The 25,208-nt window shown below is 42.2% G+C and overlaps 3 protein-coding genes and 1 pseudogene across 6 annotated transcripts; 1 reads left to right on the forward strand and 3 right to left on the reverse strand.

The window, feature by feature from the left end:
* Positions 1 to 604: 604 nt before the first annotated feature.
* On the reverse strand, positions 605 to 2,039 carry LOC133969949 (tubulin alpha chain-like). The gene is made up of 3 exons (XM_062406688.1): positions 1,904 to 2,039; positions 1,679 to 1,827; positions 605 to 1,585 (listed from the first exon to the last, which is right to left on the reverse strand). The coding sequence occupies exons 1-3, from the start codon at positions 2,022 to 2,024 to the stop codon at positions 605 to 607; spliced, it is 1,251 nt and encodes a 416-aa protein (XP_062262672.1). The 5' UTR covers positions 2,025 to 2,039.
* A 2,831-nt stretch (positions 2,040 to 4,870) lies between these two features.
* On the reverse strand, positions 4,871 to 7,869 carry LOC133969950 (dnaJ homolog subfamily B member 13-like). 2 transcript variants are annotated; one of them, XM_062406689.1, is made up of 8 exons: positions 7,734 to 7,869; positions 7,517 to 7,620; positions 6,925 to 7,086; positions 6,672 to 6,823; positions 6,381 to 6,494; positions 5,460 to 5,573; positions 5,309 to 5,385; positions 4,871 to 5,039 (listed from the first exon to the last, which is right to left on the reverse strand). In XM_062406689.1, the coding sequence occupies exons 1-8, from the start codon at positions 7,799 to 7,801 to the stop codon at positions 4,889 to 4,891; spliced, it is 942 nt and encodes a 313-aa protein (XP_062262673.1). In that variant the 5' UTR covers positions 7,802 to 7,869; the 3' UTR covers positions 4,871 to 4,888. The 2 variants fall into 2 exon arrangements, with proteins under 2 accessions (XP_062262673.1, XP_062262674.1); XM_062406690.1 differs by having other exon boundaries at positions 6,672 to 6,820; positions 7,734 to 7,868.
* A 1,523-nt stretch (positions 7,870 to 9,392) lies between these two features.
* LOC133969952 (ras-related protein Rab-6A) lies at positions 9,393 to 18,586 on the reverse strand. Of its 3 annotated transcripts, XR_009924256.1 has the most exons (9): positions 18,134 to 18,586; positions 16,035 to 16,093; positions 15,871 to 15,924; positions 15,172 to 15,277; positions 14,282 to 14,393; positions 13,667 to 13,760; positions 12,921 to 13,014; positions 11,794 to 11,860; positions 10,807 to 10,877 (listed from the first exon to the last, which is right to left on the reverse strand). XR_009924256.1 is itself a non-coding variant. In XM_062406691.1 (8 exons), exons 1-8 carry the CDS (start codon positions 18,201 to 18,203, stop codon positions 10,813 to 10,815), a joined length of 627 nt encoding a protein of 208 aa, XP_062262675.1. In that variant the 5' UTR covers positions 18,204 to 18,581; the 3' UTR covers positions 9,393 to 10,812. The 3 variants fall into 3 exon arrangements, 2 of the variants coding, with proteins under 2 accessions (XP_062262675.1, XP_062262676.1); XM_062406691.1 differs by lacking the exon at positions 13,667 to 13,760 and having other exon boundaries at positions 9,393 to 10,877; positions 18,134 to 18,581; XM_062406692.1 differs by lacking the exon at positions 12,921 to 13,014 and having other exon boundaries at positions 9,393 to 10,877; positions 18,134 to 18,580.
* A 4,989-nt stretch (positions 18,587 to 23,575) lies between these two features.
* The window catches only part of LOC133969862 (gap junction alpha-3 protein-like), a 33,722-nt pseudogene continuing 32,089 nt past the window's right edge, over positions 23,576 to 25,208 (forward strand).

Raw genomic sequence — 25,208 nt, forward strand, 5'->3', positions numbered from 1 at the left:
CATATATGCCCCTGTGTGAAGTAGGAACACAAACCTTCTTCACTAGACCTGAACCCCTGTCTGAATTCCTGCCAGGTGCGATGTGCAAATAGATGAGATCTGAAAGCTGTTTTGTGAATACAATAACCTTTTCAGATCAAGGCTTTTCCAGTGTTTTGAATGCAGAATTTTCATTTCCACCTCCTGGCTTCTCCTTCTCCAGAAGCACAGCGTCAATACTAGCAATCAATGACTGCATTGCCTTCCTGCTAGTGACTTTGGGATTCTCATTGAATTTTTTCGCGACCTTTGACAATATTTGGAGCGTCCCTGCTGCGGCAAAAGTCTTTATGAAAAGCCTATTGATCTTTCTCATCGCTTTACCGTTTGAGAAGTTTGGCTCTGGAGATTCCTTTCCATTTGTGCTTTCCTCACTGATTGACTCAATTATTTCATATAAAGCCAAATCAATCTCTGAAGAAAACGAGGAACCGAGACCCATAAAATGCTGATAGAGTTTAACTAAACTCCTGAAACATTTTTTACAGATGAAAAACAACATATCTGGATATTTATTAGAGAGAATTTTTATTTGGGAATTTGGCTATAAGAAATGCATCTGTGTTTAATACTCCTCCCCTTCCCCCTCATCATCCTCTCCCAAACTATCAGCTCCGACCTCCTCGTAATCCTTCTCCAGAGCTGCCATATCTTCCCTGGCTTCAGAGAACTCTCCCTCCTCCATACCCTCACCCACATACCAGTGAACGAAGGCGCGCTTGGCGTACATCAGATCGAACTTGTGGTCAAGGCGAGCCCAGGCCTCAGCGATGGCGGTGGTGTTGCTCAGCATGCAAACAGCCCTCTGGACCTTGGCAAGGTCTCCACCAGGAACCACAGTGGGCGGCTGGTAGTTAATGCCGACCTTGAAACCAGTGGGGCACCAGTCCACAAACTGGATGGAGCGTTTGGTTTTGATGGTGCCAATGGCAGCATTGACATCTTTGGGCACCACATCTCCACGGTACAGGAGGCAGCAGGCCATGTATTTACCGTGGCGAGGGTCACATTTCACCATCTGATTGGCTGGCTCAAAGCAGGCATTTGTGATCTCAGACACCGTTAACTGCTCATGGTAGGCCTTCTCAGCAGAGATGACAGGAGCGTAGGTGGCCATAGGGAAGTGGATACGGGGATATGGCACCAAGTTGGTCTGAAACTCGGTCAGATCAACATTGAGGGCACCATCGAAACGGAGGGAAGCAGTAATGGAGGACACAATCTGACTCATCAACCTGTTCAGGTTGGAGTAGGTGGGATGCTCAATATCGAGGTTCCTGCGGCAGATATCGTAGATGGCCTCGTTATCGACCATGAAGGCACAGTCAGAGTGCTCCAGGGTGGTGTGGGTGGTCAGGATGGCATTGTAGGGCTCCACCACAGCGGTGGACACCTGGGGGGCTGGGTAAATGGAGAACTCCAGCTTGGACTTCTTACCATAGTCGACAGACAGACGCTCCATCAGCAGTGAGGTGAAGCCAGAGCCGGTGCCACCTCCAAAGCTGTGGAAAACCAGGAAGCCTTGAAGACCAGTGCACTGGTCAGCCTGAAGAAAGAGAGGGAGACAGATTAAATATGAGTGGCAATGTTTTGTCAAAAAATTAAGAAAAGATTCATTCCTGATGTAAAAGTTACCCACAAGTTTGCGGATCCTGTCCAGCACCAGGTCAATGATCTCTTTGCCAATGGTGTAGTGTCCACGGGCGTAGTTGTTGGCAGCATCTTCTTTACCAGTGATCAGCTGCTCAGGGTGGAACAGCTGGCGGTAGCTTCCAGTGCGTACTTCATCTGAATAGACAGGGTCAGTCAGTTTGATTTAAGGAAATCAGAGTAGCTGTGGTTTCTAAATTTCCCGACAGTTTACCGATGACAGTGGGCTCCAGGTCCACAAACACAGCTCGCGGGACATGCTTTCCAGCCCCAGTCTCACTAAAGAAGGTGTTGAAGGAGTCATCTCCTCCTCCGATGGTCTTGTTGCTTAGCATCTGTCCGTCTGCCTCGATTCCATGTTCCAGGCAATAAAGTTCCCAGCAGCTATTGCCAATCTGGACACCGGCTTGACCAACATGTACAGAGATACACTCACGCTGTGGAAAGGGGCGAAATATTATTCAACTTTATACATTTATCAATGAATAAAATAAAGGTTTGGTAGCTAAAAAACACGCTTCAGGCAGGTTCCTGGAGCTATTGAGTGATCTGAAGAAGAAAAAATAGCTCTTTTATGAAGAAAATCATGAATAAAGTAGCAAGTTATATGGATACTCGATTCATTTGTCGCTTATTTTTTTAATTGTTTAATAGTCGGATGAAAAGACAAAAACTGCATCTCAACTTTTCCAGCATTTTATTCAGAAAGTTACAGTCTTCGTTTACAATGCTGTTTGCATGTATTACAGACCTGTGCAATTGAATTAAGACTATAATTCCTGGTTTAAGTAACTACTATTTGTTTCTGACTCGACATAATCCAAATTCAAGATGTCTTAATTAGTCCAATAATTAGTCAAACTAAATTCCAGATATTTGCCATCACATGATTTAAAGTGTGTTTAACTACTCACCATGTTTCCTGGATCACTGCAGATTAAAAAACGAGGAAACGTTGATAGTTATTGATGGTGGCAGGAGAAGCTGCGAGAGGCACTTCTTTTTTCAACAGAAACTGCCACTGATATGTAAAGGCAGCTGCTTTTGATGCCACAGTGTTTAAAGTCAACTGCCTTTGAGGCCAAACAGTTTAGAGGCAGTTGCCTTTGTTGCCACATTGATTAAAGGCAACTGTAATTTGTTGCCACACTGTTAAGAGGCAGCTGTCACAGTTTCCACAAGTGTTTGGGTGCAGTTGTCTCTGCAATGAAATAGCAAATAAAGCTGCTCATGATTTAATCAATAAATCAGTATATATCTATATAGGTGTTTATGAAGTTTATTTATCCAAATGAAGATCATTACAACTTATTTAAAGCATTAAATTATAGCATTTTCTATTGTAATGACATATTGTGTCATTGATGGTAAATGTTAACAATGGAACCTTAAAATGGCTACAGAGCTGCATCAACAGACACAAACAGAGGTTTCTTACACATATCACAAATAGCAATGGTATAGTTAGGGAGGGATAAAGTGACTTTAGTAACAAAAATTACTGTATTAAAGCTGCAGCTGCTTCTTGATACTCAGGTCTGAGCAATAACAGCTTAGTACTATTCAACTCAACTCCAGATACTGTATTTGTGATCACATGATTTTATTGTGTGTTTAGCTACTCACCATGTTTCCTGGATCACTGCAGATTAATTAACGAGAAAATAGCTATTGATGGTGGCAGAAGAAGCTGGTAGAGGCACTTCTGCTGTCAACAGAAACTGCCACTGATATGTAAAGGCGGCTGCTTTTGTTTCCACACTGTTAAGAGGCAGCTGCTATTTGTTGCCACACTGTTAGAGGCAGCTGCCATTTGTTGCCGGACTGTTTAGAGGCAGCTGCCATTTGTTGCCAGCTGTCTAGAGGCAGTTGCCTTTGTTTCCACACTGTTTGGAGGCCGCTGTCACCGTTGCCAAGATTTGGACTCATAATTTATTGAATAAATTATTATATATCTATACACAGGTTTACGAAGATTATTATTGGAAATGCAGATCGTAATAACTAAATTAACACATTACATTCAGCATTGTTTATTGTAATGACACAAACAGAAGGTTTTACATGTGTCGAAGAAAGCAAAGGTAATGCAGTAAGGACTGGGTTAAAGTGACTTTAACCCAGTAATAACAACATAGATTTGAAGTTCACAATGCACAAACATTAATTGGCTAATGATACATTAATAACAGCTTCTCACCATCATCATCTCAGACAGAGGAGTAAAGTCATAATAATTGTCCAAATCTCCCTGAATGAGTCACCAACAGCCTTAATCGCTCTCATTGTGGCAGCAAGAGCAGCTGCCTCCAAATGGCGTGGCAACAGAGGCAGGTGCCTCCAAACGAAGGTGGGCGCTACCGCGGCAGGCCGAACCAAAGACTACCGCTACCGCGGCAGGAGCCCGAAAGCAGCCATTCGTATTGGATCTGAGTACGAATGTATTTCCCCCACTTCTTGTAAAACTCATTCACAGGTTCTGATATGTTCAACCGCCAATAAATATTAGCCCTCTCAGCCAATGTCCTCATCTGGAGGCCAGGACCAGCGCTATGAAAGTCCTTCCCTTGCGGTCAGCAGCGAATGGCATTTTTTATTTTACACAAAGAATCTCTCCCTAACAAATTTATTGAGTTTGATCAGACAACAAAATAGACCATATTGCTTTAAATCAGCAGTCTTTTTCCTGAGAATCCCGCTGTCTTCACTATTTTATCAGACATGTAAAGATGTGTGGGATATTTGGACTTACACTAAAGTACGTAGCTCCAGTACCAGCCATCATCAACGTTGCTTTATATTCTACCAGAACCTCAATCATCTTTACAAACAGTTGTTAAAGGAAGCGGACCCTCCCCTTTAGGGTACTCTGTGCAGCCCTAGAATCCATGGTTAGGGCCGACCCACGGGTTGACTGGGCCTTATTGTCAATGTTGAGCAGGCTGACCACAATACCCCTGCTCTCCCAAATTAGGGGCAGGCCATGGCTGTGATGGACAGGCTTGGTGTATGTGTCCAGGGTTGCTTCATCACCAACAGACCACCTCAGTACCGCACCCCAAAGGCCCATGTGTTTATTTACTCAAAGTATCAATGTTATGTTATACAAATTGTGCTTTGGTGGATAAGGTGAATAAAAGCCATTACAATAATCATAGATCAGAGGATAGAAACAAGTGTATTAAAATGTGATAGATATTTATTTCAAGGCTTTTTTGATCAGATGCTTTCTGTCAACGGAGAGCTTCTCGGGGAACTGGATGTCAAAGTGAATAATGAGGTCTCCTCTCTGTGAAGGATCCTGGAAAAGTGGCATTCCCTCTCCGGGCACCACTTTACTGTATCTAGGGCTGAAACAACAAATCAGTGAAAGGAAAATTATTATTGATGGAGATGAGGCACAAAGCCAAAACAAATCCTTGTAGTGATGTTCCTGTTTAACTGTATGAGTGAGGTAAACTATTTAAATTAATCTCTCCCTGTTCTGATCTCAACATTTAAATTATTCATCCAGGTTTTATAATATCTGAGATCAATGTAAAATTAATAGTACAAAGAAAATACAATATTACAAGTATTACAGATTTTCACAGTGGCCCCAGTATAGAAAACCACTTACTGCACAATGTCGTTGATGGGAATATTGAGTAGCCTTCCATCTATTGTCGGCACATTCACAGAGAAGCCAGTCAAGGCCTGTGGAAGAGGTTTTTTGGTTTGTTTTTGTTGTTATTTTTATACCAAATCTTAAGGTTTAACTGATGACTCACCATCTCCAGAGAGATTTGGGTCTTGTAGATCAGATCATCATCTTGTCTTTCAAACAGAGGATGACTCTTCTGCCGCACTATGAACACAATATCTGCAGGGATGCTGTTGGGTCCCTTTGGGTAAAATAAGGTGATTACAATTAAGTCAGATTAAAAAACATGTAACAATAATTTGACGACAATCATTTCAGCGTGCCTGAGTGAGTAGACGATAGACAGGGATCTTCTGAGGACACCTAGTGGTGATCCTTTTGAAATTCCACCATGCCGCAACCGAATGATTAAATACATTTTCTTACTTGCTCATTTTAAACTCTTCTTTTTCTACTGTCTCTACCTCGTTCTGACATTATTCACAAAATTGTTTTTGAAAGTTAGATCAAGTTTCCATACACCACTGTTAGCCTGGTATAGTTACGACATGACAAATGAAAACATGTTAAATTGTGGAATTTAAAAATCTTTTATAAAATGAAACAGACTTCATAAAAATCATTTCAGTACTAATAAAATGAACAATTCCTTATAATTCTCAACTGATTCATCTAATAAGCAATAACAATTCTTCGAGAAAGATCCAATACATGTAATAATGTTTATTATCATGTAATGATAAACCAGAGACGGCATCAGAAACTTAATCTCAGTTCTTGTGAGAAATACATTATTATGAGAAATTGCAAGTATGTAAAAGTGAATATAATTTATTTGTATAATGCCTTCCATAATAGCATTATACAACTTACAAGAACTACAGAACTTCAGAAGATATAGATTCTAAAGTCTGACCATTATAATACTAACTGATGAGCTCACTCTTTTATGACTTTGCGGGAGATAACTGTTCGGTTCAGTTGTTGGTGAACATTTTTAGAGCATTTTTAGATATCTACAGAAAATAATGCTGTTTAGTTATTTTACCTGATCTCCCTCTTTGGAGAAAACAATTCTTGTGCCTTCTTTCCATCCAGGATTAACATCTATAGAGAGGATCTTGTCTTTGATACTAGATGTGTATCCACCCTCATTCATAACCTGCTCAAGAAATAAGGTTAAACTTAAATGAATACATTTATGTGATTAGTTAGATGTACCAAGTCATTTAATTTGTGCCTGTGAGTTGCTTTCAGCTTAACTACTGAATGTGTGAATGATTCGACCACTGAAAGACCATGTAATCTGAAAGGATATCTCACATTCAGATGATCTTACCCTGCGTGATATCTTAATCTTTTTTGTGCACCCGAGGAACAGATCATCCAGGGACAAATGCAGGTCTCTCTCTATTGGGGGGTCTTGTGTCTTCACCACGACTGATTGCAGGCCACCAAACTGAAGCGGTACATCATTTGTATAGAAGTCTACTGATAAATAATTGAATAAATTGAGCAAAAAATAAAAAAACTGCTGGTATTAAGTCTGACAAAAAATATTACCGTATGGAATTTGTCGCTATTTTTTTCACCTGCAAATGGGTTGTCACCTCCAAAGAACTGTTTAAATGTTTTTTCTGGATCCCCGTGGTAGGCATATTTGGAGGACCAGGCCCCACCTCGGCCAAACTCAGGTGGAATCCCACCCTTTAGTCCCTCCAAACCAAATTTGTCATATGTTGCCTTTTTCCGAGCTGTAACAAAGAAAACACATATTGAGACAGTCTCTTAATATGCTTTGTGCTAAAAATGGGTTAGGGTTATAAACTGAACTCTTTCCTTGTAGTGGGCAGTAGTTTTTATAGTTAGGATCAGGTGAGTCCTGAACCATCCCTTGTGTGGTCTAGACTACTGTGGGAATTCCCATCATGCACTGAGCAATTCTCCCCGTCTTTCTGTCTCTCTGCACCCCCTTTCATTTATTTATTTTATTACATGTAACTAACTTGGTGTTTTCTCTCTCTCTCTCTCTCTCTCTCTCTCTCTCTGCAGGTATGTCTGACTCAAGACTGCATGATTCAGACGACAATAACTATTATTATTATTATTATTATTATTGTTATTATGACTAAGCTAACATCCGATGTGTAAACCAACCTCAGCTTCACGCTTCTTGTTACTTACGGTCGCTGAGAACCTCGTAGGCTTCCCCCAGCTGACTGAACCTCTCTGTGCTTCCTGCTTCTTTGCTGCTCTTTGGGTGAAACTTCAACGCGAGACGTCGATATCTGGCCAAATGAAAGAGGTTAGAAATCGACAACAAAACAAAGAACAGCTGTTATTAAACACGTGCGAATGGCTTACTGTTTTCAGGATTGTAATTTAAAGGAGAGAGACCTACGCCTTTTTGATATCCGCGTCTGTCGCGTTTTTGTTTATCTCCAGTGTTTGGTAGTAGTCGTCAGCCATGGTGGAAGTTAATGTTAAAAACTCAGAGCGACATTAAGTCACGAAGCAGCGGTTGTTGATGTTGGTTTCCAGGGCAGCAGATGCTCGAGAAGTCTCGCGACACTTCGAGGAGGAAGAACGAAACAAAATATTTGACTCGTGTTTGAGAAAAGTAGAATAACATAATAGTCACAGTGGGAGATCGATGTGATTATTTAGTTGTATATATTTACCAGATTGTGAGTCAGAACTATTTGTGGATTCATGTGAACTATAACATAATTTACCGTGTGTGTTTATGTCTCTGCGCATAGTTTATAACAACATTTTATCGTGATCGTTTCAACCTCCACAGAAGTCAGGGCCACACTATGTTATGATGCAGGACATCACCTGGTGGATATTTTACTAAAATGAGCAATTATGAGCAATTATTAAAATAACACACTAATCAACATTCAGTGAACATGTGGTTTTGGAAGCCTCGGTCTTTGGGCGTGTTTTACAACACAGCCCTGCATCAGGTTCATGTATGTGACTATGATTGTCCTAACAAATCTCTTCCTATGAATACTAATGCCACACCAGACTCTGGCAGGTACTTGTACATGAATAATGGTTGAGTCCCATTTAGGTGTGCTGAGGCATGGCACAATTTAGAGCCATCTTAACTGCCATTAGTTTCAACCGAGCTTTTCCTGCAGGGACAAGTTGAAATTTCTGCAGTCAAATTAGCCTGTTAATCGAGCACCATCAAATACAGAAGTACCTGTGAACTATAGTTATCACATCATTCTGCTGCATGGCCATAGCCACACGTTTCAAGCTTTGCTCTGATTGTCTGCGGTTCACACTTGGTTGCTTTGCCGCTGAGGCCACGGCTGAAGACAGACCAACACCTCTGCGAAAGAGTATTCTATCTTGGGATTGAAAAGACACCTAATCCAAATAGGACATATGTCAACTAGAATGATGATCATTACAGTGCATATCTCCAGTATAGGCCAGAGAGTACATCAAACCCCACCAAATTACATACTCATATATATTTGTCACATAAACATTTGATTTCTATCATCAGGTCATATAAGTGATTCACTGAGAAATAAAGGAAAATTTTGAAAGAAAATCTCACCATGATAATGAAGGGTTCTCCCTTAACCCATATCAGATGCTACTATCCAGTGGTAATCCTGTCTACAAACAAACAAACAAACAAACAGAGAAGGATGAAAAATAAAGATCCTGGCTAATAAGACATTACATTTCTGCAGTGGTGACAAGAGTCACCAAGGCTCAACACGTTTAATTTGACTAGATCTGGAGTTTTATTTGGATCTGGAGCAAATAACACACACTCAAAAACCAGTCCCTAACTTTGCCTGATATTATTTTCATCAAGATCAATAAATTGAATGAAAAATAAAGGAAAATGTTTTATTTCACGATGTTAAAGAAAGTTACAAAAGAAATACTTGCTCTGCCCTAAAATGTACTGGCTTCTTGTTCCGACCCATACAGGATTCTGAAACCAAATTGTAATCATTCTTACAAACAGAGAGGGGTGAAAACATGACCTTTTTGGTGGAGGTAATGAGAAATGCATTTCAGCAGCTGTGACAAGTGTGTTTTTATTCTTTAATCTAAAACCATACCAGACAGCAACATTAAAGACTACTTTACAAATCAGATTCTCTTCCATGTGTTTACACAAAAATTGCACAGTATTATCAGGATGATCAAATTGCCATCTACAAGTGGTGGAAGGAACAGCAGGCGCTCTCTACTGATTCTGTTAAAGGTGGTCCATATGGATGCACATTTTATTAGTGAATCAGGACTCGTAGCAAAAGTGAAGATATTAACAGCCACAAAAAAAAAACATGAATCCAACAGAAATAAATATTACATCATTGTGGATTAAATACACTTGTAGAATAATCACTAACAAAACAGATCAATGACAAAAGAATTAAATAAAAACAAGCAAAAGAAATCAAAATCTTTTATTTGTTCATAAAATGTCATACTTATCTATATAAACCAAAGCCGGGGAAAACCTCTACAATTAAATTCCAAAAAGGCAAATATCTCCACATCTAATGTTTATGGTGGTTTCAGGATTATAATTCTTAGTATATAAGAAAATCCTCCTCAAACACTATCATCAAAGAAATAGTTATAATCTATGCTCGCTGCAGTCCTCAAAAAAGAATAATCTCGATCCAAATAATAAGCTAAAAGAAAATGGAATCCAGTCAAATTACTCAAGGGACAAGTATGAGGATAGGGTAAGGACGGTAATGTGGATGGTGTTGTGTTAGTGTATATCTTGTAGGTGTGTGTTTGTGCTTGTATTTATGACCATGCAGTGGCGTGTGTGTGTGTGTGGTTTCAGTGTCAAATCACGCTGGTGGATGTTAAGCGATAAGTGAATCTGCTAGTAAAAGCACATCAAAGCAAAACCTCACTTTACAATAAGCTCATGGCAGCCCTGTGTGTGTGTGTAAACTGCAAACCTGTCAACACTTTGATTTTCCAAATATGTTGATTCATTTTGCCCTACATTATTCCAGTCAGTTATATAAACAATTTGTTGAACACAGTTCATAAATGCATCTTTTCCAATAAATTGCAACAGCACAAATAAGGTGAACAAATGGACACAACAGCCACATTATGCTTAATAAGCTTAAAGCAGTATTGAAATTTATAAAGAATATTCTCACTCTCAAACACATACATTCTTTCAGTTTGGTTCAAAGTGTCATTTAATCTGAAATGACAGCGAGCAGGAGCTCAGTAAACAGTCTGTCTTAATGTATGCGTGTCTCAGTGCAAATATTCAATTTAACCGATTTATGACTTTCAGAGCATCCAGATGAGTTTTCCCGGATGGCGTGGATAATGGATGTAGTGTTGACTTTCTGGGGCACAGAGGCGGGGGTAGTGAAGAGCGTAGATGCAGAAGCACTGACTCAGTGTGAGGAAAAAGCCAGTAAATAATTATTTAGTTGCGACACTGGCCGACATCAGCAGGAACAGCCTCCTTCACTGGTGGGTTCTTCTGGCGGCGGCGCCAGCTTAATGTCAATCACTGAAGAGTTTAGGAGTTAAGGACATGACAGCACAGGAACAATATTACAAGAAAATATACATGGTTATAATCAAAACCAGCCAACAGCTTTCCAGACCAAAGGTAATGTAGACACGGTCAAGTTCCTAGTATAAAAGATAAATGAGAAGGTTATTAGAACATTAAACCATCCCTTACAATAATTATATTATAAAAAGACAAATAACAGGGTTTCTGGATGAGCAATAAAGGCTATATGAGCAACTAACTATTGTAGATTGTATTATATATTTCCAGATGCCTTTGAATTCGAATTTTGAAGAAGGCACACTAGTTCACATCTAACCATTTTGAGCATGTTGGTTATACAATAAATTAAGTCTTATTGGGGGGATATGTTTCCAATTTGTGGACATGAACAGTAGGGCTAGATGTTAGGATTGACAACTATTTAAACGTTTTTTTAAGAAATATTGGACCATGAAACCATCAGATTATAGAATAAGTAAACAAGAAAACATTAACATTAACTAGCCCTAACTAGATTTACTTTTTCTGCTTAACAGATACATTCTGTGGGGTTGAAACACCCACCCTTACATTTAATCCTTTTGATTGTGAACATTGTTTTTACAGAGTAACACAATTAACTGCTTTGAACCAATGGGAAGCATCCTAAACAACCCTTTTCTTTAACATCTATTTTACATTTTTGGGTGAACTATGCCTTTACGCTGAAGTATAGTAAATCAGTAAGGGAATTTGAACGCAATATGTGTCCTCACAGATTAATTAAATCTGAAAAGACACATGGGTTGACAACAATATAGAGTTTTCCACCTGGTATGGAGCATCCACATGACATGAGAGAGTAAGTAGACCTCTAACTCTCTTCTGGCTTGTCAGACACAGACACCAACACAAACATAAAGGATACTGTCCTCTCTACTCTTGTCCTGCGTGTTGTCCATTCCAGGGAGGGCTGCTGCCACACGACGGAAAAGCTGGAGGGAAAGACAACCGGATGTTTTCAGTTAGACCAGGAAATGTAGTCACAGCTGCTAGATAGTGTGCTGTGTATGTTCCCGACACAGGATTTAGCAGGACGACTTAAAGCTCACACAGAGGAAGACGCCCAACAGAGCTTTACAAAATCTGATTTGAATTCAGCAGCAACTGTTAGGCCACAAGTGCCTTGAGAGGAGGAAGCAACTGAGCATTACTGAGACCTTCCATTGATAAGAGCTGAATTTGTAAGTGAATTTGTAGTGCTGAAGCCTAGTTCACACTGCACAAATGCCAGCTTCCTGATTCCTGTAATCAGGGGAGATCAAGCAATAACCATGTGTGTGGAAAGGTGACACAAACAAATGTCTGGTTCAGGCTCTCTTGGGTTTAAATGGGTTTGGACAGAAAGATGCATCCTGAGCTACTCTCTATTCTTTACAACTGTCCACTGAAGCGTTTTACTTCTCCTCCAGCTAAATGTGTCATTCTGTAGCAGGATCACACAGAACAGCAGGAGGATGAGTCAGACTTACTTAGACTCTTCTCAACTGTAACTTTGTGATAGGTGTAGTTTGGAGACCAGAAATACTGGCTGGGGGTTTCTCCTGGTGAAAGATTGTGTAGTGTGTGACCTCCAGTCACTTGTGTGGTGTGAACTCACAAAGACTGCAAGACCCGTGATCGTGCAATGTGAACTGCACAGTGATCAGACAACTTTGAAAGCCATGTTGTGAACTCAGCTTAAGCAGCATCATGTAGAGCCAGACTCAATTACATGCAGTTTTCACAGCAACATTAACACGGTTATCAGTGGAGTGAGGATTATTGGTTTGCAAACCCTGACCCACCTCTAGGACTGTTTGATCTGTACAATCACAGTTTGGCCAATTAAATGAATTACTTGAACCCAGTGGGAGAGAGCTTGAAAAACAAATCCAGACATGATTGGACGGAGCTGAGGCTTAAAGCACACCTTTACGCACGCATGCGTGTGAAACAGAAGCCGATCTGAGCACGAGCACTATGAACACACACAAAAAGGCGCACACGCTCTACCTGTTTGACATTGTAGCCTGTCTTTGCACTTGTTTCAATAAACAGAACATTCATCTCTTTCGCTCTCTGTTCTCCCTCCTCTGTGGTTATCTGTCTGTGATGGCCCACGAGTCACCGCACACAACACACACACACACACACACAGGGAGATGCACATCCCAGCACAGACAATGACAAGGAGAAAAGAAATATATATATAGTGATTACATTGAAGTAAGTTAACAAGTCGTGCCCCTTCCTGCTGTTACTGTCACCTTTGCTCAAGACCAAAGGTTTCCAGATAGACATTGCAGCTGGTAATTGTGTCAGCTGAGCTACACAACAGGAAGAGAGGCAGAGAAGTAACTACTGCCACTCCCTTGTGTGTATGATAAATCAGTGGCTGAAGCTTACAGCCTAATTTGTTTTGCTTGGATTAAAACTGGAAACGGGAGAAATTGCAGCTCGGCTCTGTACAACAGAGACAAATTCTATAGTGCTGGTAAGGTTATTTTTCCTTGGATGGAAGATGTTCGCACTAAATGTTTCACCCCTTTTTCAGTTTCTAGGGAAGCAAAGCAGCTGCTGGATCTAGCTCCTTATTTGCTTTGCAAATAAATAAGAAAATAAAAACTAAATTGACAAAAATGACTTTAAGATCCTGGAACATCCAATCAATTTTATTTGGACAGATGAACTTTGGAGGTGGAGCCAAGATGGCAGCATCTGCAGCAGGACTACAGAGCACGACTCACACACAATCTTACCTGCTTTACGTTGTAGCCTGCTTTCGCACTAGTCTCAATAAACATTACATTTAGTTCTTTGGCTTTCCGCTCACCCTCTTCAATAGATACTTGCCTGTGGTAGATAAAGGGGTTAAAAGATGCACAGCAAAATACAAATGCTAATTCATTGAACAGGTTGATTAATAGGATCAGACAGAAGACACTTTCATTCTGAAAGTAATTACACATCCCTACTTACAACTATCAGTGAACGTATGAACTTGCTGGGTTAAACATCAAATCAGTATCTTTAAACAAAAAGAGACACCAAACTCTATCAGATATAATTAAAAGAAAACTTTACAATTTAACTGCAAAGGGCGGATAATACCACATCTATTGTTTATAGTGGGTTCGATGATTCATTCCATGAGATGAAACAAAACAAAAGGAGGCATCTAGCGGTCAAAAAACCGTCAGTCACAGCTTTGATAATCACAAAGGGCCGAGATAACCTCCTCTGATTGAAGCTGTCTCAGGAGGGGCCACAGAACACATTATTGACTGGCCAGCAGTTAAAATCGATGGCTTCATTAGTATGCTCTTAATGGAGAGAGCTCTCTATCACCGGGGGGGGGGGGGGGGGGGGCTTACCTTTTGTCTGCAAGGTCTGTCTTGTTTCCCACTAACATGATGATGACATCACCTCCTCTCTCTGTTCTCACATCATCAATCCATTTCGTGGTTTGCTGGAAAGAATTGACATCTAAAAAAAAGATGGATGAGGACGAATCAGTAAGCAGATCATCAACAGTCAGGATATTTTACCTAAGCAGATTTCAGTCATCCAGTGAATTCCAGTCAATCTCCTGAAATTATACAGACAGGCTTTATGCAAGAATGCAAATGTCTGAGTCAGGTGCTGTCGACATTCTCCGGAGTTTCTCCTGCAAGCCCTCTGGTAAAAACTCTGGATAATGTCCAAATCAGCCCAGTTTAGAAAACAGCAGTACTTTATCTGGATTCAGTGTGAGCGGTTGGGCGCGTCGATGACAAGCAAAAAGAAATACAAATATCACAGAATTATAAAGATGTGTCACACACAAAGCAGATGCAAAAGAAGATGTTAACATGGGATGATAAGTAGATTCGAGAGCTTTTGGTTATATGGGCCGACGCTAGGGTCAATGTGTCTCCACAAAAGCACAGAAAGCTGAAGTGTTGTTGTGAGGGAGTTTGACCGGAATGCTGTGTTCTTAATATGTAAAAGGCAAAATCGGAACAAAGTCCAGATGCAATTTTAAGGACATCTTCAGTTCATGTCTGAAAACAGCTCAACAGTGTTCCTATATTAAGTGCAACTATGAATTGTATTAATCTTGCCGAAGTCTGATGTATAAATATGGATTTACAACAATTTTATTAATAAATGTGTGGCTACACCGCATTATAAAACAAACCTTTGCTTGTTGTAGTTAGCATTTAAGTGGGTTTGACAATACACCAATTTTGAGGACAGGGGGATGCAAAGGAAGTGCACCTACTTGTGATGTCGTACACTACGACCGCAGCTGCTGAGTCTCTGATGTAACTCGGGATGAGGCTACGAAACCGCTCTTGACCTGCCGTGTCCCACAACTGCAACCTGATCTGTTGGAGAGGAGGGGGAAAAGGAATGGTAGTGGAAATAAAAGAAGAGAAACATAAAAGAACAGAAGGGATGTAAACAAAACAAGAAAAACCGAGGTCAGAAATGAGGTAAGCTATGGTGACATAAAATCAAATTGAAAGAAAACTAAATGAAATCGGACGCATGGGAGAAGACAGAGAAAGCGTAGTGCATGCAGGTAGTGGATGACCACCAGAAAGAGCGAGCTGTCCGGGCACGTGGGGGAGAAATAAATAATCACCCTTCACTTGTCATCAAACCTCCTCTCCTGATCAAGTAAGGGGTTTAATTTCAAAACGGGAATGGAGAGAGTAGATGGAGGGGTAGGAAGGAGAGGAAGAAAACTTGAGTTGAGGGAGGAAACAGACAGAGAAACAGACGACGGTCCAGGGAGAACGCCATCCAGCTCACACTAGGAGGGCCGTGTGTTTTTTCTAGAAATAATGGAACTAAACGTAAAATCTTGTTAGAAGTCAGTGTGTAAGTGCCCCTTCACATTCCTAACACCGTACAGACAGTTTCCCCATTCTTCATCCACCGATTTAAGACTATAAGGGATGAGAATTAAACTTACTGTTCGGTCTTCAAGGTACATCGTTTTTGACAGGAAATCTATTCCTATTGTGGCCTGAAAAATGGGTAAGAAAAAGTCATTAATGAATCAACATTACATATGATATAAGGATAATGTGGACTTTTGAAGTGGTAATTAAATCCAGTGGAGGTGTTTTTTCTCACCTGGTAAGTGTTGTCGAAGCTGTCATACATGAATCTGGTGATCAGCGAGGTCTTTCCCACTGAAAAATACAATACAAAAAACAGAATTAATAGTGTAATGGTGCACTGTGTTCTGATAAGTTGCTATGTGCTAGTTTGTGATGTTATCACAAACAAGACAGCTACTAATGATTATATTTTAAAGGCGATTGATTGATTCCATTCTCCATAAATTATACTTTTAAGGAATTGACTTGACTGATTAGTTGTTTTTGATAGCCAAGACATATTTTTGTGAAGTTGTTTGATTAAATTTGTAAAAGTTTTCTCAAATCTAAATTATGAACTACAGCCACTGGGGTCTGAATTTGCTTATGTTCTGCATGACTTGTTAGCAAGTAGCATTTAAGAATTGATACCATCTATCTACTAAATAAAGAAAGCTGTTGAATTACTAAGAAGCAACATTAAGTGCAACATTAAAATTGTATACAGTGAGCCAAAGATTAAGAAGACTGTGGCTGAGAGCAGGGTGTTACACAAGCCCTGCTGCTCCCCTATGAAAGCTCTTTTCCATGAAGGGGTGTGGTACATGATCAATTGAAGTGTAAAAGGAGAAGTCATAGGGTTGAGGAATGTAGAAAGATGGGAAGGGTTGGAAACAAGGCGCCTTGGTCTACTCCCTTCTAAAAGTGTTTGGCCTTGGTGTGTCCAACCCCAACTTTGAGGATTGTTAGTGCTCCATATCTATGATATGAACCTATAATGTCATACACCACATTTTCTAAACATGGCAGCATTCATATTTGTTATTTCAACCTTGCTAATATATATAAGGTAAACTCACTACAGCGACACATACCTATTGTATCGAGTACCTGGACTGAGCTTCCCAGCATCAGGCTGTTTGGCTCAGCTCGGGTTACATGATCAGTTACAGTGTGCAGCAGGCGGTGATGACATGGCCACAGCCAACACTGCTGTTTACAAGGCTAAATAGAAACACAGCTGTGTCGTCAAAAGCCGACACAATACCTGTAGAAAGTTACTGTCAAAGGTAACTGTCACTTTCTCTCCACTACCTCATACTGTTTCTAAACCAGGGATGCACCAATCAGATCAGCTGGATCAGCATAAATGCTGCTACTGATCTCATTATACATAATTGATGTTGTCAAAACCAAAAGGTCCTCATCACTATGAGTTCCATCATTTGTGTCAAGGCTTGTCAAAAACTATTTTAAAACCAAAGCACAGCCTGGCCTCACGTCACGAGACACCAAAATAATCCCAATAGGTTATAAACTGCATCAAATTCAAAATTGGGATAAAGGATCTTAAAAAAAAGGTTATTTGTTGCTGAGTCATCCAAAAGCTTAAATGTAGTGTGCTACTCTGATTTGTTCTGACATGCCCCACACAGACAACAATGGAGTCTGTGGGAAAGAACCACAGGCGCACAATAACTATTTATAGAAACTCGTGCAGACATTTGCATTTTTAACTAACAACTAGACGATTTCACTGCCCCTCTCTTCTTCTTACATTCCACACAAGTACAGCCTGTGTTCAGTTCTGGAGAGGGGCTCTAGTTGGCGATAGCAGAGGAATGTCACCAGGCAGCTTTGGTAATGGGGATGCATCCCTCAGGGTAGACAAAGTGATCTGTGTTATATTACTGTGGACTTTGATCGAGACTGACAGCATTCTTCTACATATACAGTAGCAAATACCGTAACAGCAGTATCTACCTAGTAAACACATCTAATGCAATTAGATTGAAAGTACTTTAAGTACGAGTATTAAGTATAAGCAGCTTCTCCACTTAATTGACACTTGTAACTTTCTTCTAGCTGCTAGTGTGATGTTAGCAGGTGAGCTAACAGAGCTGTTTTATCTGACAGTAAGTGAGCAGCCTCCCTCTGGACCCAGTGTGGACACGCAGCAGGCAACAAGTTACAGTGTCGCAATGCTTTCCCTGTGCCAAGTTTAACCTTACCCTGCTAACGCTAGCTTGCTAACTGGTTATCATCCCGAGCCAGCCATCAAACTCTGGTGTAAGCCACATCTCCCCCCCATTCACATTCGACATCCCACACACTGTTAAACGTCAGACTCACCGCTCTGTTCTCCAAGAAAGACCAACTTGAATTTCCTCAAAGGGTTTCCGAAGTCCCCGGCCGAAGACATGACTGAAGGAAACGATGTTTTTTTAATCGAGAGCTCCCCGGCTAGCCTGTCAGCTACTGCTAGTTAACTATTGGTTAGTTATCACAGGTCCGTGGGGGTTTGCCCACCCTCTCCTCAGGCCGGCTGGCGAGGATCCGTACGCTAAAACCTCTCCTTTAAGCTTCAGGACACTTTTGGACAACTCCCTCACTTCTACGGCTTTAGCATTACTGAGTGTTCTCTGACATGTCTCCACCACTGGCAGCTACCTCCTCCGGGTCCTCTTCTTCTTGCCTAACCGAATGGACATCTTCTTATGCTGCCCTCTACCGTTGGAGGAGCAAAGTGCACAGGGCCACAAACAGCAGTAGTTGTGTGTAGGTGCGTGTCGTTTGGTGTCGAGTAAACCAGGAAGACTTTTGTGAAGCGCGTATCGAGGCTTGTGTTGATGACGTGTGTGGTGACGATCAGGGCCTCGCGAGCCGGCCGCAATGTACCCCCCCCCCCCCCCCCCGCATATGTTATGGACTTTGGACTTTCATTGCGCGTTTGTTTGCAAAAAAAAACGCCTGAAACCCAGCACTGTGGAAGAGTTATTTTTAAATAAATATGAACATAATGTTGTCCCTATTTTTCGTTTATTCAATTCAAAGCTCCATGGTGTCATTATAATTACTGCCTGTTTTACATTTATTGTCTACTTGATGGCGCAGTAGAGAAAATGAAGAACCATGAAGCCTCGGCCCATGAGTGAACCAAGCGGATCGAGAGGTTCGATGCTTCATGAAGCTTCATCTTGCCTTCTTTAGTTCTGTGGCGCAGCAGATTTAACACGGCACGACACGACTCGAGTGGTACGACAACTACGTGATTAAATAGTGCGCACAAAACAAACCACAACAACCGGTCCGTGTGAGAAGGAGCTTCTATCTTCAATAATCCACAAGGGGGCGCACTCACCCCATAGCCTCATTTTACCTACGAAGCATTTGTATGATAATCTCACTCATGATTTTTCTGGAGGAACCTGGAAATGGCCTGTACTGCTCAGATTATTATTTACCTGATTAATCAACATTTAAAAAACGAAATGCCAAGCCACAAATATATGATATTATATAATTTATACTGTTAAAATATCTAGTTGACAATTTACACTGAAGGGCAGTACATTCTTATTTATATTATAATATTGATTTAAGTCAATCAATCAATCTATAAATCTACCTACCACACATATGTGTCCTTGACTAGTTCACCGTAACACTATAATGTCATTGTAATAACTGTATACAAAATGTGTCCATATCGGTGTGAGTGTGAACGGTTGTTGGTCTCTGTATGTTGGCCCTGTGACTGTTGCTGGCGACCTGGTCAGGGTCTACCCCGCCTCTCGCACAGTGTCAGCTGGGATTGTCTCCAGAACCCCCACCCCCTCCTAGCCGCAACCCTCAAAAAGGATAAGCGGTGGATGGATATAGCTAACACTTAGACAGGAATACTTAATCTTGGCCACCCCCTCCCTTGAGAGTATTAGGCCACTTTGTTGATGTTGAAAGAAAGGCAGCTTTCTTTCTTTTTTTAAACTCCTCTATTTTGAGACATCCCTGCAAACGATATGCACATTCCCACATTTATTATATTAATGCCGGGTATTTGCAGGCAACCTTCCAACATCAAGTCGTCTGGCACTAATTATCTTTGTGAACAAAAAGGAAATCACAGTTATGGGGAGCAGTATGTAGGTGTGAAAGGGATGTGCAATGTCAGACACTGTTTTAAAATTGGTCTCATGCTGCAGTGTTTATAGAACCCCTTCCAATTCGATTGCTCATGACCTCTAGCTCCTCGGACAGCTGCTGCCCGAAGGTTAAAGCCCCGTGGCAACATACAAGGTGATTTACTTACCAAACACAGACAAATAAATGAAAATGCTGGTGTGACGTAATTGGTTGATACATTATTAATTAGTGTTTAACAGATTAGTAATTACCTCTTATGACGCTCATTACAGAGCTTGCTGCTGACAAAGCTGGGGTCTGCTTTTTTGTACCTGCATTCATTTGAATACTAAACCATGATTCATCATCACATTTATTAATAATCACGTCTGATTTCCATATTTTATCAAGTGCCCTTGTTGTGAGGACGGTGGGGAATACATAACTTTACGTTACCCTTAATGTTACACCTTGAATATTGATTGTCTCTGCAAGATATGTCCAGGCACTTATGCAGGAAATGTTAACACAGGTGCACATAAAGTCAAACTGCAGAATGATACTTAAATTTGCACTAGTCATAAGCATGCACTATAAAATAAAGACTGTTACACTTGCAATTTTTTAATTACGTTTGTCCTTGATGTAAGTGTATATATACGGTGATGCATTATGATTGTGGGGGGACAGTATGTGTGTTTATGCTTGCTCGAGTTGGCTGTTCTAGGTCACTGAAGACACACCTGCGTCGCTCTCTCTCTCTCTCATGTGCCATCCAGTTCTCTCTGACGTCTCTTACGGAGAGGGAGCCGACCGGCTGATGCCAGTGCTTCAGCTGCTCTTTTCGCAACCCAAGCCACTCGGCAAACTCGAGCCATTACACCCCAGTGCCCGCCTCCCCCATCCCTTGCTCTCCTCAGCTGCACTCCTCAACCAAGTGTCCTTGGTAAGGGAAAGACCCCAAATCACCCCGCCTTCCCCCCCAGAAGATGCTGAACTCACAAAATCCTCTTTTGCTCTCTGTCTCTCCCACACAGCCTTTTCTTTCTTTCACACAGACTCTCTCTCTAACACACACACACACAGGGATTTTGCATGTGTGCACACATGTGTGGACGACAAGATCGATCTCTAATGCACTGTTAAGGTTGTTGTGTAAGGGATTGTGAATCTGCTTACCTCACTACTATTTGCGGGAATACAGGAGCACAGGATTTGAGGATGTTAAGGTGGTGTTGAAATTACCAAAATGCCCCAAGATGCATGCACCTATTCTTGAAGAAATAAACTGTCAACAACGAAAGCATGTCATCTGAAGTCAAAGAAGCATGAGTAAAAAGACAGGCTCTGCAAATGAAATGAACTTGTCACCTAGAGCCACAATTTCATTCTGGTATGCTGGTCTCATGTCATATCATTGCATCATTTACTTCTGCAGAAGTTGACTCAGTCCTCTCGATGGGATGGGAAAGCCTCGCTGTGACTCATCCCATGAAGACAAAACATGTGATTCCTTCATTTCCTTCGTAATTCATCTCTTTCCCGCTCATACACATACATGTCTACTGTAAAGGCGCGAGAGCCTGCTGAATTACACAACGCACATCTGTGCATAATGGAGGGAAACCATCCCACTTCCTCAGCACCTTCATATAAATCTAACGAATGCAGCTTTCAATGTCACAGCAAAGTACAATACGGCACTGATCTCTCCTGAGAGGGGGAGAGAGAGAGAGTGTGGGGGTTGTAATGGTGGAGAGTTAGGTAGGGGGTTGGACTGAATGAGGAAGAGAAGATGAGGAGAGGAAATAAAAAAGGGGGATGAGGGTTGGGTCACGGTAGGTGTGTTGTCATCACGAATACAGTAAGATGGAGAGAGGGAGGAGATAGTTGGGGGATGGGGTGGAGCAGAGCCACAACTCTCCTGTAATCCCCCTCCTGGTAGCCCGGGCTAGATGATGTGTGACAGAGTGAGAAAACAGAGGAAGAGTGTGGGAAACACGGCCGAGCAGCGCGGACAGGCTGCAGAGGGAAATGCTCAGATCACAAATCCCTTCTCACTGTGCAACATCAGGCAGGAACAGGCACAGCAGTACGGTGGGAGGCGTTCTTGCAAGCATAAGTGAAGCAGCGATCAGGGTAGCAATCCAAGCACATTTACCAGAGGAGGGAGGGGGTGAGCGAGAGAGAGAGAGAGAGAGAGAGAGAGAGAGAGAGAGAGAGAAAGAGAGAGAGAGAGAGAGCAGATCTATGAGAGGAGGAAGGGGGGGGGGGTTGTTGCATGCTCACACAGACACAGATAGAGTGATTCCATGAGCAAGGGAGAGACACAGAGGCTGAGAGGGAGAGCACAAGGCAGAGATGGGAGGCGAGCACTGAGACAGAAGTAGTTGGCATGACTGAGATCTGCACACAAACGTGAGCAAAGGCGGGGAGGAGGGAAGAGAGGGGAGGTTGAAGGAGAGCCGGAGGAGAGGGAGAGAGAGAGAGAGAGAGAGAGAGAGAGAGAGAGAGAGAGAGGGATGCAAGATGATGGAACCCAGAAATAGGCTTCACAAGGCAGCTCCTCATCCCGGCTCTCTGCGGCAGACATGACTCTGGGCACTGGACTGTGCTGAAACTAGCCAGGGGGACAACACAGGACAGCAGGTCTGCAGCAGCACACCGCCTGGGTTCAGCATCACTGGATGCAGCTCGGCAGCTGATTTATTACTGGGGGACTGGGTGGTATAGCGTGTTTGTGTGTGCGGCTCTGAGTGTGTGTATGCAGGATTTTTATGGGTTCTTGAAGTGCTCGGAGCTGTGGGAGCAACCATTCCTTCAGTCGTAAAATGACATTCAGCAGGCAGGAGCTTTGTGTGCTGGTGTGCATCTGCAGTCCTCAGTAGGAAGGGGGAGAGTGGGATTCAGAGCTGTCATCGAGTGCAAGTGTGTGTCTTGTCGGCGCTGTTTACTGAGGTGAGCCAAGGAGGATCAGATATATATGCAGTGTGTGTGTGTGTGTGTGTGTGTGTGTGTTTAGGTTAGAGTAGCAAGGGTGCAGCAAAGGCAAAGATCCTACACAATGCAAGGACAAGTGCAGAGCAGCACTGATGGCAGGGAGTGCAGTTGAAGCACAAGGAGTGCCCTGGGGGTAGGGTGGAGGACGAAGGCAGGGACGGACGGAGGAAGAGGAGAGAAGAGCGAGCAGAACAGAGAAGGTGATCATGGCTGTCATATGGTGAGCTATAGCATATGCTGTAGCGCAGAACAGACTGGTGCGGCAGGGAGAGGACAAGCATCACTGCATAGGGGAGGGGGAGAGACTGAGGGAGAGAGGAGGGGGAGGCAATCAGCTCAGCACCTCTCCTCCGCCAAGGAAGAGGAGCACAACGGGACGGGCCCAGGAGAAGACACTCAGTCACACACACACAGAGTCAAAGACGCACTGACGCGGGGCCAGGTCTGCTTGCAGAGGTCAAAAGGAAGCTGGTGTGTGGCAGAGGGGGTTGTGGGTACCTCCGCTGGTTGGCAGTTCCACCAGCGCTCAGGCCGGTCCTGAGAAGAAGAAGAAGAAGAAGAAGAAGAAGAAGAAGAAGAAGAAGAAAAAGAAGAAGAAGAAGAGTCTGTGGGAGAGAGAGAAAGAGAGAGAGGGGTCTGGTCCCCAGGTGCTGTTTCCTCTGACAGCTCTGCCACTTTTCCATCACCATGGGAGAATGGACGATTTTGGAGAGGCTGCTGGAGGCGGCTGTCCAGCAGCACTCCACCATGATTGGAAGGTAAGACACTGATGGATTTTGTGTGTAAAGGTTTTATTTTAGCAATTTTCTGTCTGTTTTTCTTTTTCTAATGATGAGCTGAGTGTTTTTTTCCTGCATGCACATATACATGTGATTCTGTATCTATCAGTTGGCATCCCTACAGAAAACCACCCACCTCAGGCTTGTCCCAGTGCTCTCCTCTGTTCTACAGTTCCCCACAGTGATCCCTGCCTCCCCCACATCCTCTCATCATCCCTGCTCTCCTCATCCTTATTCTTAACACCGGCTCTAATTTAAGGGATAAACTAATTGCGCATGATCGATAGCAGGCTACACCAGGCTTTACAGTTCATTCACATAGGTTCCTGTGTTGATACTCTAGTCTTGCTATTGACGGATTCTGCTTGATACCGTTGGCCACCGACGAATAGGGCAGAAGGAGGAGAGGGGAGTGGAAGTGAGGGGAGAGCAGAGGTGCAGAGGATGAAAGGATGGTGAACAAGCAGGTGTGGAAGGTAGAATCAAAGGGGAGTAGATGGATCTGAACTGTGTGAGCTTAAGAGAGAACGTTTTTAAATAAAAATTTGTCCTCATCAGCAGACACTTAGTTTAATCATAATCACGCTCAAATGAAATAATTTCTCTTTTTTTTGTGTCAGTGGTTTGTGGTGGACGGTTAAACAGATGAGCTTTTAGTTTGATTAGCAGTGGAGACATGCCATGGAGAGACACGCTGTAAAATCAGTGCGAAAAATGTGCTCCACATCATCTCTGTTTGATTAAGCACAAACAACTTGTCACGCTGCGATACTCATTTGAAAAAGTGAAGAGTCAACGTTCTTTTAGCCTGTGAAGCCTGGATGTATGGATTTGTTAATTGAAAATTGAATTTTAGAGAAAAAAAACGATGCCACGAATTTGACTGCGCTACTGTGCTCATTAGTGCAGACCACAACAAGGGCATGGTCTAACCTCGCTATAGCGGCTTTGTGTGAGTGTGTGTGTGTGTGTATGTGTGTGTGTGTGTGTGTGTGTGTGTGTATATGTGTGTGTGTGTGTGTGTGTGTGTGTGTGTGTGTGTCAAATTGGCTCATGCTTTCCTTCATATGCCTCAAAATCCATGATGTTGTAACTGCACCAGAGCGACAGAGATGATGTGAGCCACTTTAGACCAAAAAACGTGCTGATCAGGAATCGGAAACTTTGCCAGATGGAGATATTCCTTCACTACACCAAGTCATTTCAGTGAGTTCTTCCTGGGTGGTTGAATAAAGTGAGTTAACCAATGAAATCACCTGGTCTAGTCTAGTGGAATAAAAGCCTACATATAACGGAGCATGTAGACTTGAATTAAAGATGCATTGAGGCATATCTTGAACCATTTAGTTGATAAACTCCCTCCTGGCTCCTGGGTTGGTAATGTTGCTGCTACCGCTGAGAATCAACCTCCCACTTTGAGGCCGACGGCAGCGTTCGGCCACGTTGTTTTGGTTTTACTGGAGTGACAAAACCAAAACAGTGCTGTGCATAAATATAGCTGCCTCCGAGCAGAGAAGCTGGAAGCT

Source organism: Platichthys flesus, chromosome 15 (genome assembly GCF_949316205.1).
Source record: "Platichthys flesus chromosome 15, fPlaFle2.1, whole genome shotgun sequence".
Classification (NCBI taxonomy): Eukaryota; Metazoa; Chordata; class Actinopteri; order Pleuronectiformes; family Pleuronectidae; genus Platichthys; species Platichthys flesus.

What these genes read in the sequence shown, in the direction of transcription:
- LOC133969952 (XM_062406691.1), bottom strand. Translation starts at nt 18,203, where the DNA reads ATGTCTTCGGCCGGGGACTTCGGAAACCCTTTGAGGAAATTCAAGTTG. An exon ending in ACAGACCTTGCAGACAAAAG is followed by an intron (nt 13,015 to 14,281) that starts GTAAGCCCCCCC and finishes GGGCCATCACAG; the next exon opens with ACAGATAACCACAGAGGAGG. An exon ending in GGACAAGAGTAGAGAGGACA is followed by an intron (nt 10,878 to 11,793) that starts GTATCCTTTATG and finishes TAAACTCTTCAG; the next exon opens with TGATTGACATTAAGCTGGCG.
- LOC133969949 (XM_062406688.1), bottom strand. Translation starts at nt 2,024, where the DNA reads ATGCTAAGCAACAAGACCATCGGAGGAGGAGATGACTCCTTCAACACC. An exon ending in CCTGGAGCCCACTGTCATCG is followed by an intron (nt 1,828 to 1,903) that starts GTAAACTGTCGG and finishes CTGTCTATTCAG; the next exon opens with ATGAAGTACGCACTGGAAGC. An exon ending in TGGACAGGATCCGCAAACTT is followed by an intron (nt 1,586 to 1,678) that starts GTGGGTAACTTT and finishes CTCTTTCTTCAG; the next exon opens with GCTGACCAGTGCACTGGTCT.
- LOC133969950 (XM_062406689.1), bottom strand. Translation starts at nt 7,801, where the DNA reads ATGGCTGACGACTACTACCAAACACTGGAGATAAACAAAAACGCGACA. An exon ending in AGGTGACAACCCATTTGCAG is followed by an intron (nt 6,824 to 6,924) that starts GTGAAAAAAATA and finishes ATTATTTATCAG; the next exon opens with TAGACTTCTATACAAATGAT. An exon ending in CCCAAATCTCTCTGGAGATG is followed by an intron (nt 5,386 to 5,459) that starts GTGAGTCATCAG and finishes CCTCTTCCACAG; the next exon opens with GCCTTGACTGGCTTCTCTGT.